The following is a 12,382-nucleotide window of genomic DNA, read 5'->3' on the forward strand; positions in this document are numbered from 1 at the left end:
TCTGATAGACAATAAATATCCTCTATGAGGCAGAATATGGTTAGAGCCTTTTGCTTAATAGTAACACATAACCATTTTTGTTTAAGCACATACACAACATTTTTTTTGCTTTTTATTTTATATATCTCTATTGTTTTATATACTTTTATCAGGGCACATTTTTTTAAAAGCTCATTCTGCTGTATAAGCAAACCAAATAAAATAAAAGCTAGAATTCTTGTGTATTTGCATATGTAATTTTCTTAGTAAACAAAAGTATACAGGGCTGAAACAGGGCTGCTGGGTGTGGTGGCACACACTTGTAATCCTAGTACTTGGGAGCCTGAGAAAGGAAGATTGCAGGTTCTCAGCCAGCCTCAGCTACTTAGTGAGGCCTTCTGCAACCGAGACCCTGTTTCTCTTTTTTTTTCTTTTCTTCTTTTTTTTTTGTGGTACTGGGGTTCCTGGAAACCCTTCTACCTCCAGGCTACACTCCCAGTCCTATTTTTTTTTTATATTTTTATTTGGAAATAGGGTCTCTTAAGCCAGCAAGGCTGGCTTCGAGCCAGCACGATCCTCCTGTCTCTGCCTCCTAAGTGCAGGGATTACAAGCGTGTGCCACCACGCCCAGCAGCCCTGTTTCAAAATAAAGAATAAAAAATAGGCTGGGCATGGTGGCGCACGCTTGTAATCCCAGCATTCAGGAGGCTGAGACTGGAGGATTGCATGCTCGTGGACAGCCTCAGATACTTAATGAGGCTCTTTGCAATTCAGTGAGACCCTGTTTCAAAATAAAGAATAAAAAAGTGGGCTGGGGGTGTAGCTTGGAGGTCGAATGCCCCTGGGTTCCATCCCCAGTACGTACACACACACACGCACACGCACACACACACACACACACACACACACACACAGAATAAAAGTTAGGGCTGGGCATACACCTTGGAGGTAGAATGCCACTGGGTTCAACCCCAGTACTGGGGCGGGGGAGTACACGAATGATTGCAGGCGGATTTCGCTGTGGCCTCCATCTTCGAGACAAGGCTGTTGGCTTTGTTTCTTTGCTTTTCCTGTGCTGGGGATGGAGGAGCCAGGTCCTCAGGCATGTTAGGCACGTGATCCACCATGACAAGAATTCCCAAATGTCTAAGGACTCCAATTGTCACTGAATGGCCACCCTATAGTTTGTTAACCTTAATTATTCGGCTACTCTTGAATATCTGTACTATTTCTGGGTTTATTCTTCTATTAGTCAATATTTCTTACACATATTTAATGATTTAGGATTGTTGGATATAGATAGTTGATGGTTTCTTACATATGGAACAACTTGGTTCTATTTAGATGGAATGTAAGTATACTAGTTTCACCATAACATTTCTGAAACAGTATTATTAATTTTTAAAATGTGTCTACTCGATGGCATAAAAAATACATCATTTAAAAATCTTCTTTAGCCGGGCGTAGTGGTGCACGCTTGTAATCCCCGCGCTTGGGAGGCAGAGACAGGAGGATCGCGCAGGTTCGAAGCCAGACGCGCTGGCTTAAGATAGCCTGTTTCCAAATAAAAATATAAAAATAGGTCTGGGAGTGTAGCCCGGAGATAGAAGGGCTTCCAGGAGCCCCAGTACCACCAAAAAAAAAAAATCATTTGAGATTGTTAGTTAGGATTATAAGCATGTGTCACAACACCTGGGCTACGACTTTACAAAATAAGTGTATGATAGAACAATCTCGCAAGAAAGAAGCGGCCATACCATGAGCCTTGGCCCACTGCAGGTTCCGCACCATGGACTCTGCCGAGCAGGCCGTGCCCTGAATCGGGTCCGTGAGCGCTCTCTTCTCAGACAGGCTGCTCCGGATCTCTAGGGCCTGCTTGCCTTTGGTCAGGTGGCACTTACCCATGTCTGAAAGATAAGAAAGTAGACAAATGTTTAAGACCCCAAATTCTTTCGTTATGTTTTAAATATTTAAGCCAGGTTATATCCTCAGGATTATCTATGAACTCAATAAACATTCACTGAGCACCTGCTAACGCCTCAGGCATTGTTCAAAGTCCTGGGGATGTTGCAGTGGGCAAACCCATAAAAATATGAGACCATTTCCAAAGAGCTGAAAGCACAGATTTCCTCTAAGAGAGCAGCCATGATAATTATGTCTATATTCTGTTGAGAAGTACATTCAGTTAGAAAAACAAACAACTACAAACATATGAGAAAAGTTAAAGTACTGTGCCACGCTTACCTCCGGTACCTTTATTTTTAAAACAGGAAATCATGTGCTAAAACCACCTGGTTCCTCAGGCCCCGTCACCCCCACCCCCTGAAATAACCATTTCCCCATGCAGTATACACACTTAATTTTTCTCATGGTTAGGTACTTGTAAATAGCATCTGCTAAGGTTTGAGGTTTTGTTTTGTTTTGTTGGTACTGGGGCTGAGCCCAGAGGCATTCTGTTGCTGCTGGTGTTGATGCTGATTGACTGATTAGAAGTCTCTAGCATGAACAATGAAGTCATAATGATTTTTAGAGGAAATTATTATTATTAGAGAAAGAGGGCAGCTGAGAGGGCTGTGTATGGGCGTAGAGATATCGCTCCTACCTGTCCTTCTGCCAGCATCTTGCTTTTATTGAGAGTTTTAATTAAAACATTGCAATCACAGAAGACAGCAAAGCAGTCATGGGGTGAATCAGGAAAAACATCAAGGTAGTCATGGGTGAATCAGGGAAGGAAAGGGTAAAACTCTGGGAAAGAAGGAAGCTGTCAGGGTCCCTGCCTATCAGTCGTACTTGGTCCCTGGGTGGGCAGTTTGCCCCTCCCAAGCTGGACCCAGATGACCTCAAAGCTGATAAGTAAGAAGGCTCTCAACAGCATTGTAACTCCAAGACACATCCCGGCCCCTTTTATCTTTTACTTTTTTTTTCTTTTTTTTTTTTGGTGGTGTTGGGGATGAAACTCAGGGGCATTTTACCTCCAACTGACATCCCTGGCCCTATTTTTTTAATTACCTATTTTGAATCAGGTTCTCATTGAGTTGTAAAGAGCCTCACAGGGTAGCTGAGGCTGTCTGCAAACCACGATCCTCCTGTCTCAGCCTCCCAAATGCTGGGATTACAAGTGTGCGCCACCTCGCCTGGCTTATTTATTTATTTAATTTATTTATTTGCAGTACTGGGGATGGAACCCAGGGGCATTCTACCTCCGAGCTACACCCTATCTTTTATTCTTTATTTTGAAACAGAGTCTCACTGAGTTGCAAAGGGCCTAAGTAGCTGAGGCTGTCTGTGAACCGTGATCCTATCTCAGCCTCCCAAGTATTGGGATTATAGGCATTTGCCACAGCACCCAGCTTGTATTAGGTGTATTTTAATTTTAATTTGTTTTTGCAGTACTGGGGATAGAACCCAGGGGCATTCTACATCTGAGCTACACTCCTGGTCCCAATTGTTAGTCTTTTTATTTTTATTTATTTTATTATTTATTTATTTATTTTGTGTGTGGTACTGGGGGTGGAACCCAGAGGCTTTCTACCTCCTGGCTATACTATACTCCCAGCCATATATATATATATATATATTTTTTTTTTTTTTTTTTTTTTTTTTTTTTTGCGGGTTTGGGGATGGAACTCAGGGGCATTCAACCTCCGAGCTACACCCCCTGCCCTATTTTTTATTCTTTATTTTGAAACCGGGTCTCACTGAGTTGCAGAGGGCCTCACTAAGTAGCTGAGGCTATCCACAAACCGCGATCCTCCGGTTTCAGCCTCCCGAACGCTGGGATTACAAGCATGCGCCATCACGCCCGGCTGCCCTATTTTATATTTTTATTTTGAAACAGGGTCTCACTAAGTTACTGAAAGCCTCACTAAGTAGCTGAGGCTGGCTTCGAACCTGCGCGATCCTCCTGTCTCAGCCTCCCAAGCGAGGGGATTACAAGCGTGCGCCACCACGCCTGGCTTAGTCTTTTTATTTTTGAAACATGGTTTCACTGAGTTATGTAGCTGAGGCTGTCCACGAACTGTGATCCTCTGGTCTCTGCATCCTGAATGCTGGCATTACAAGATTGCGCTACCACGCCCTGCTTGTTTTAGGTTTTGAATTAAACAAAAATACATAAGCATAAGCATATTTTTGTAATGTGCCATTTTCATCCAACATGTTTTAGATACACACTTTTGTATATGAATACACATCAATTTAAATTTAAAACTCCATTATATTTTTCATATGTTAGGCCACAGTGTATTTATCCTACTTCTGTTTACTATGCTACTATTTTTTGTGTGTGTGTGTGTGGTACTGAGGGTGGAACCCAGTGGCTTTTCTGCCTCTGGGCTATACTCCCAAACCCATTTTATATTTTATTTGCAAACAGGGTCTCACTAAGTTGCTGAGAGCCTCACTAAGTAGCTGAGGCTGGCTTCAAACCTGTGCGATCCTCCTGTCTCAGCCTCCCAAGTGCTGGGATTACAAGCGTGCTCTACCACGCCCAGCTTACTATGCTACTATTAATAAATAAGAAAGCTAAGCTAGGTGTGTGGTGTGTACCTGTACCCCAGACACTTGGGAAACTAGGAAAGAGGGTCATTTACTTGAGCCCATGAGTTTGAGAGCAGCCTGAGCAACAGTGGGATCCCATCTCAAAAGAAAAAAAAACCCAAATGCTCAAGTAAATAAATAAAGTTAATAATATCTAGTCTGGCCTTGGGAAAGTAGATTGTTCATCTGGGGAAAAAAGTATAAAAGTAAGATTTATCCAAATAAAAGATAAGTCGGGCATGGTGGCGCACACTTGTAATCCCAGCAGGGGGGCTGAGACCTGGAGGATCGTGGTTCGCGGACAGCCTCAGCTACTTAGTGAGGCCCTTTGCAACTCAGTGAGACCCTGTTTCAAAATAAAGAATAAAAAATAGGGCAGAGGATATAGATTGGAGGTCGAATGCCCCTGGCTTCTATCCCCAGACCTGCCAAAAAAAAAAGATTATCTTTAGACACATAAAAAAGATTTTTTTTTTTTTTTTTGTGGTACTAGGGGTGGAACCCAGGGGCTTTCTACCTTCAGGGCACACTCCTAGACCTATTTTATATTTTATTTGGAATCAGGGTCTCACTTAGTTGCTGACAGCCTCACTAAGTAGCTGAGGCTGGCTTCGAACCTGCGTGATCCTCCTGTCTCAGCCTCCCAAGCGCGGGGATTACAAGCGTGCGCCACCACGCCCGGCTCATAAAAAAGATTCTACACCATGTTTCTGTTTTTCAACAACAGGAAAATTTTAAAAAAAGAAAGACATCAATATTTCTATATTTAACAATCCCAAACGAAGTCTAAGTTATATCAGCATGTTGGGGATTGGGTGGGAAAACCAAGAATGACAAGTGTGTACTGAAATTATTAGTTATTAGAGGAAGAAATAAAAAAATAAAAAATAGAAGAAAGAAGGCTGGGTGTGGAAGAGACTGCTCACTGAACAACTTTTTTTTCCTTTTCCAAGTAGGCAGACTGGGAAGCACCAAGGTCCCAGGCACAGCCATAAGTTACAATAGCTGAGGCTCAAACTTTAATCTGTCTGACCAGTGTCACCTCCTAAGTGATGCTGTTCAGACTGCCTGCAGCTAAGTCAGCAGAGAGAGGCTGAGGAGCTAGGGCAGCGCGGCTGAATGTCATGTTGAAAGCTGTTTTCTAGCCAGGCCTGGCGGCACAGGCCTGTGGTCTCAGTACTTGGGAGGCGGAGACAGGAGGATGGCAGGTTCGCAGCCAGCCTCAGCCACGTGGTGGAGGCCCTTAGCAACTTAGTGTGACTCTGTTTCAAACTCAAAAATTAAGTAAGGCTGGGGTGTAGCTCAGAGTTGGAATGCCTCTGGGTTCAATCCCCTGCACACACACAAAAGTTTTATAAAGTCAATACCACTTTCCAAAAACACACAGTACCAGTAAAAGCATAAAATAATCACCAAACAGGGAATCCTGAGTGGGTTTATCACCTCCCCCTCCTCTGCCCAAGTGGTTTTCTTTTTTTCTTTTTCTTTTTACCTTCTGCAACTTCATCCAGTAACACAGTAATTTTCTTTTGTTCTAATAATCTATCTTTCAAAAATTTCATGAAGATTCCATTTGCCAATCCAGAATGTTGGATTTCAAAAGCTTCTGCTCCTTGACACCTTAAAACACCAAGGAAGAGAGATGAAAAAGCCAGGCACAGAAAAGCAAATACCCACGTCCTTCCTGACATGTGGAAGCTAAAAGAATCGAACTGTAGACACAGCCTGGTGGGTTACCCGGCTGGAGAGTGGGGGAGGAGATGCTGGTCAAAGGGCAAAATCCTTCCAGGAGAGGAGGGGTGGGTGAGCAAGTATCAGAATTAATATGTATCTGAGGTGATGAACATGTTAATTAGCTCAGTTCCATCATCATACATGGCATTACTTTCTACTCCATACATATATAATTATAATTTTTCTTTTTTTTTTTTTGGTGGTACTGGGGTTCCTGGAAGCCCTTCTACCTCCGGGCTACACTCCCAGACCTATTTTTTTACATTTTTATTTGGAAACAGGGTCTCCTAAACCAGCGCGCGCGGCTGGCTTCGAACCTGCGCGATCCTCCTGTCTCTGCCTCCCAAGCGCGGGGATTACAAGCGTGCGCCACCACGCCTGGCTATAATTATAATTTTTCAAAACCCAATAACATCCGGACGTGGTGGCGTACGCTTGTAATCCCACGCTAGGGAGGCTGAGACAGGAGGATCGCACAGGTTCGAAGCCAGCCTCAGCTACTTAGTGAGGCTCTCAGCAACTTAGTGAGACCCTGTTTCCAAATGAAAATATAAAATAGGTCTGAGAGTGTAGTCCGGAGGTAGAAGACCTCTGGGTTACACCCCCAGTACCACCAAAAAAAAAAAAAAAAAAAAAAAAAACCAAACAAAAAAAACCCCCCAATAATAAACAAATAAAAAAAAAAACTTTAAAGAAGTAAACACTTGCCATATGGAGCGTCCTACGTACTGATGAGCCGCATCCTCTCCTCTGCCCCTAAAATGGCATCCTTAAGGAAAGAGTTCATCTTTGTTCGTTTTTTGGTTCTGAGGATTGAACCTAGAGGCATTCTGCCTTCAAGTTATCCCTGCAGCCCAATTTTATTTCTTATTCAGAAACAGGGTCCCACTAAGTGGCAAATGGCCTTGCTAAGTTGCCAAGACTGGCCTTGAACCTGCTAGCCTCCTGTCTCAGCCTCCCAAGTGCTGGGATTACAAGCGTGCGCCACCACGCCTGGCTAGGAGTTCATCTTTAAGCGAGAACTAGACATGTTGGTGTGCAGTGCTAAGACACCGGGGCGTGAGGAGCGAGCGCCAAGCATTTAAAGCTTTGTACCAAGAAGATGAAGGAGGCAAGTTTATGGGAGAGCTCTACCAACGCCTCCAACCTACATCTGAAAAGGAAGCGTGAAAGAGAAGCAACACACACACACACACACACACACACACACACACACACACACACACGAGGACTCTCAACATAAACCAAGCCTTCTTACGTGGCATATCCAAACACAATGTTGGCAGTGACTTTAAGTGCATCCAAGATTGGAATGGTGTCATCGTAGTCGTTTCTATTTATGAAGAGAGAAGGGGAGATACAAATGTAAAATGTTAAGCAGCATTCTTCTTCTTTTCTCCTGGTGCTAAGGATGGAACCCTGAGGCGTTCTACCTCTGAGCTACACCCCCCGCCTTTTTTATTTTAAAACAGAGCTCACTAGGTTATGAGACTGTCCTCAAATCTGCAATTCTCCTGTCTCAGCCTCCTAAGTACTGGGATTATAGGCATGTGCCACTATGCCTGGCTTTAAACGGTATTCTCCAAATAATATAAACGAAATACTGAAAAAATATAATACTATTTTTAGTATATATAATTTAAAATTACAGATTAAAAATTCTTTCATCTGTTCAGCTACTTATCTACCAAAAAAAAAAAAAAAAAATCTGGGGCTCCTATGCTGTGCCCATATCTTCTCTTTTGTTAGCTTATAACTGGAGGTGTGTTTGAATGCTGGCACTGGATTCTTTTTTGTTGTTGTTGTTACTGGGGATGGAACCCAGGGGCGTTCTACTTCCGAGCTATAACCTCATCCCTATTTTTTATTTTGAAACAGGGTCTCACTGAGTTGCAAAGAGCCTCACTAAGTAGCTGAGGCTGACCACAAACCTCCTTGTCTCAGCCTTCCAAGTACCGGGATTACAAGCATGAGCCACCACACCTGGCTTCTTCATTTTTTAAAAAAACTTTTTTTTTTTTTTTTTGCAGTACTAGGGATTGAACCCAGGGGCATTCTACCTTCGAGTTACACCCCCAGCCTGATTTTTTATTCTTTATTTTGAAACAGGGTCTCACTGAGTTGCAAGGGCCTCAGTAAGTAGCTGAGGCTGGCCTTGAACCGGGATCGTCCTTTCTCAGCCTCCCAGGTACTGGGATTACAAGTGTGCGCCACCACGCCTGGCTTAGTTCTCCTCTCTCAGTTTCAGTGTATCAGAAATTCACAAACCCAAACAGTTCTTAGTATCTCCCAGGTTTGCCTTACGTTTAACTTGTCATGGTTGATATTTAAGTCCAATGCTCTTGTAATACATATTTGAAATTTTACCTTTTTCTACACATATCCAACAAGAACACATTGAGTCCAGTGTCTTTTTCTTGCATCAGTTTCAATATATTTTGCACACATAGACAATTTTCAGACCTATATGGATTTGGGGCATCAACAGGGACCATAAAGCTGTTCCCAAAGTTTTCGTAACCATGTCCTGCATAATATAACAACCCTGAGAGGAGAGAGGGGAAAATGGTAGATGTTAATTCTGCATGAACTCTGCACCTAGAGTAGCACATTAAAAATAGAGCTTTGATTTCTTCAAGTTGATGCAGCATATTTAATAAGTTTGCCATTACAAGATGGGTGAGGTGGCGCACACTTGTAATCCCAGCATTTGGGAGGCCGAGACAGGAGGATCGCGGTTCGTGGACAGCCTCTGCTACTACTTAGTGAGGCCCTTTGTAACTCAGTGAAACCCTGTTTCAAAAATAAAGAATAAAAAATTAGGGCTGGGGGTGTGGCTTGGAGGTAGAATACCCCTGGGTTCCATCCTAGTACCGCAAAAAAAAAAAAAAAAAAAAAAAAAAAAATATATATATATATATATACACACACACACACACAATTACAAAGACAGTCAATGTTAATTTGCATTTTAACTTACTTCAGCATTTTTTTTTTTTTTTTGGTGGTACTGGGGGTGGAGCCCAGAGGCTTTCTACCTCTGGGCTATACTCCCAGACCTATTTTATATTTTATTTGGAAACAGGCTTTCACTAAGTTGCTGAGAGCCTCACTAAGTAGCTGAGGCCGGCTTCGAACCTGTGCGATCCTCCTGTCTCAGCCTCCCAAGCGCGGGGATTACAAGCGTGCGCCACCATGCCCGGCCACTTCAGCAAATTATTTACTTAAATTCTGAATTTTTTTGGGGGGGGTACTATGGATTGAACTCAGGAGCGTTTTGCCTCTGAATTATACCCAAACCTATTTTATTTTTTTAGTTTCAATCAGGGTTTCACTAAATTGTGGAGGGCCTCACTAAGTTGCTGAAGCTGACCATGAACCTGTAATCCTTCTGTTTCAGCCTCCCAGATACTGGGATTACAAGTGTGCGCCACCATGCCTGGCTAAATTCAGCATTTTTTTTTTTTTGGTGTGTGTGTGTGGGCTTGGGGATGGAACCCAGAGGCATTTGACCTCTGAGCTACTCCTCTTGCCCAATTTTTTTAATTCTTTATTTTGAAACAGGGTCTCACTGAGTTGCGGAGGGCCTCACTAAGTAGCTGAGGCTGTCTGAGAACCATAATCCTCTTGTTTCAGTCTCCCAAATGCTGGGATTACAAATGTGCACTACCATGCCCAGCTCTAAATTCAGCATTTTAAAACATCAAAATGCTGTCTGAAGTAACATTTTAATTCACAGAAGCAATACATTTGTAATTAATGATATAACATGAAATGCAATTTCATCTCATGTTGTAAAAAAAATAGGCAGCTAGGATATTTTTCCTGAATCGCCTGCCTCCTCTCTGAGGCTCGGACAGCCTGCTGAGGACAGTCTAAGGTTCATCTTTGTATTCCTGGCACGGGGAAGGAGTTTAATAAATATCTAAAGAATGAACAAGTAAACACAATTCAAGACGCTCAACATCATTAGTCACTGGGGTGTGAGGAACAAAACCACGCCAAGATACCGCTTCACAATGGCTAGTATCAAAAAGACAAAGACAGGTGCAGGTAAAGATGGAGTCACCAGCCGGGGCGTGGTGGCGCACGCTTGTAATCCCCGCGCTTGGGAGGCAGAGACAGGAGGATCGCGCAGGTTCGAAGCCAGCCGCGCGCGTGCTGGCTTAGGAGACCCTGTTTCCAAATAAAGATGTAAAAATAGGTCTGGGAGTGTAGCCCGGAGGTAGAAGGGCTTCCAGGAACCCCAGTACCACCAAAAAACAAAACAAAACAAAAAAAAAAGATGGAGTCACTAGGACCTCCGTCCATTTTTGGATGGAATAGACAGTGTCAAAACTCTGGAAAGAGTTTAGCGGTTCCTCAAAAGTTAAACAGAATTACCATATGACCCAGCAATTCCACTCCCAGGATACCAAAGAGGACTGAAAAGGTAGAGTCCCCCAAAACGTGCACATAAATGCTTACAACCGCTTTACCTAAAATATCCCCAAAGTGAACGCAACCCAAATGCCCCCCTGTTGATGAAAGCAAAGCAAACGTGGCATGTCCATGGAATGGGCGACCATCCAGCCTGAAAAAAAGTTTCTGATACAGACTCCACAGGGGGGACCTGAAAACATTATACTGAGTGAGAAAACCAGACAGAAAAGGCTGAATGATTCTCGACAGGTGACATAAGAAGAGGCAGCCTCCCAGGGAGGGAGTTCTGTGGGCTCGGGGGAGGAGAAATGTGAGTGGCGGCTGTGGGGAGTTAGGTATCGGTACCCAGGCACAATTTGGGGAATATACTGGTCCACTGAAAAATATACTTTTAAGAGAAAAACTGAAGGGCTTCTCAAATGTTCAAAATATGACGACTTAGCCGAGCGTGGTGGCGCACGCTTGTAATCCCCGCGCTTGGAAGGCAGAGACAGGAGGATCGCACAGGTTCAAAGCCAGCTGCGCATGCTGGCTTAGGAGACCCTGTTTCCAACTAAAAATGTAAAAATAGGTCTAGGAGTGTAGCCTGGAGGTAGAAGGGCTTCCAGGAACCCCAGTACCACACACACACACACACACAAAAGACAACTTACCACCAGTCCCTTTTACTGCTTCTAGGATAAGACAAGCTAAGTTTGAAATTCCATGTCTTTGCTTAAATTATTTATTCTTCTATCTCCCCAAATCTTAACCCATTTTTTTTCTTTTTTTTTTTTTTTGGATACTGGGGATGGAACCCAGGGACATTCTATATCCGAGCTACACCCCCAGCTCTATTTTTATTCATTATTTTGAAACAGAGTCTCATTGAGTTGCAAAGGGCCTTGCTAAGTAGCTGAGGTGGTCTGCAAACCGCCGTGCTCCTGTCTCGGCCTCCTGAATGCTAGGATTACAAGTGTTAAGCCAGGCGTGGCTTAACCCATTTTCTTTCTTTTTTTTTTTTAATTTTTTATTTGCGCATTATATTCATACATCATATTGGGGTAAAAAACTTGTGTGTACATACATGTACACATCACTGATTTAACCCCTACCCAATTCCCACCCCATTCCCTCGCCTTCCGTCCTTCCCTTGCTTGGCTTAGTGGTTGACTTCGATATGTTTAAGTACATTGTGTGTTTTAGAGATTTTCCTCTTCCCCCCTCCTTTCTCCTCCTTTAGGTTGTCTTGTTTGCTCCTCCATAGGATTTCCTTTTTCATCTAGAGTTCCTCCTATGACCCATTTCTCCCTAACTCTCACATATTAGGGAAAGCATCTGATTTCTTATTTTTTGTGACTGACTAATCTCGCTTAGCATTAGGTCCTCCAGTTCCATCCATTTCCCTGAAAATGATGTAATTGAGTTTTTTTTTTTGATGGCTGAGTAAAATTCCATTGTGTACATATCCCACAGTTTTGTAATCCATTCATCTGTTGATGGACATCTTGGCTGGTTCCATAGTTTGGCTATGGTGAATTGTGCAGCTATAAACATAGATACACATGCATTAGCCTGGTAGTTTGGTTTCTTTTCTTTTGGGTAGATATTAACCCATTTTCAAGGGGTATCTTGAGGCAAGTTATTACCTGGCTTTTTCTTTTTTTCCTTTGGTGGTACTGAGATTGAACCGAAGGGTTTCTATCTTCAAACTACCCTCAGTCCTCTT

At 43.1% G+C, this 12,382-nt stretch overlaps 1 protein-coding gene across 1 annotated transcript in view; it reads right to left on the bottom strand.

Moving 5' to 3' along the window:
* Positions 1 to 12,382, bottom strand: part of MALT1 (MALT1 paracaspase) — a gene marked incomplete at both ends in the record, with an annotated part of 58,875 nt that overhangs the window by 4,501 nt on the left and 41,992 nt on the right. The window contains 4 exons of the mRNA XM_080714483.1: positions 1,737 to 1,886; positions 6,011 to 6,138; positions 7,511 to 7,585; positions 8,620 to 8,797. Coding sequence (XP_080570609.1) covers positions 1,737 to 1,886; positions 6,011 to 6,138; positions 7,511 to 7,585; positions 8,620 to 8,797 — 531 coding nt within the window. The remainder of the gene's footprint in view (positions 1 to 1,736; positions 1,887 to 6,010; positions 6,139 to 7,510; positions 7,586 to 8,619; positions 8,798 to 12,382) is intronic.

This window comes from Muscardinus avellanarius (genome assembly GCF_963383645.1).
Source record: "Muscardinus avellanarius genome assembly, chromosome: 17".
NCBI lineage: Eukaryota > Metazoa > Chordata > Mammalia > Rodentia > Gliridae > Muscardinus > Muscardinus avellanarius.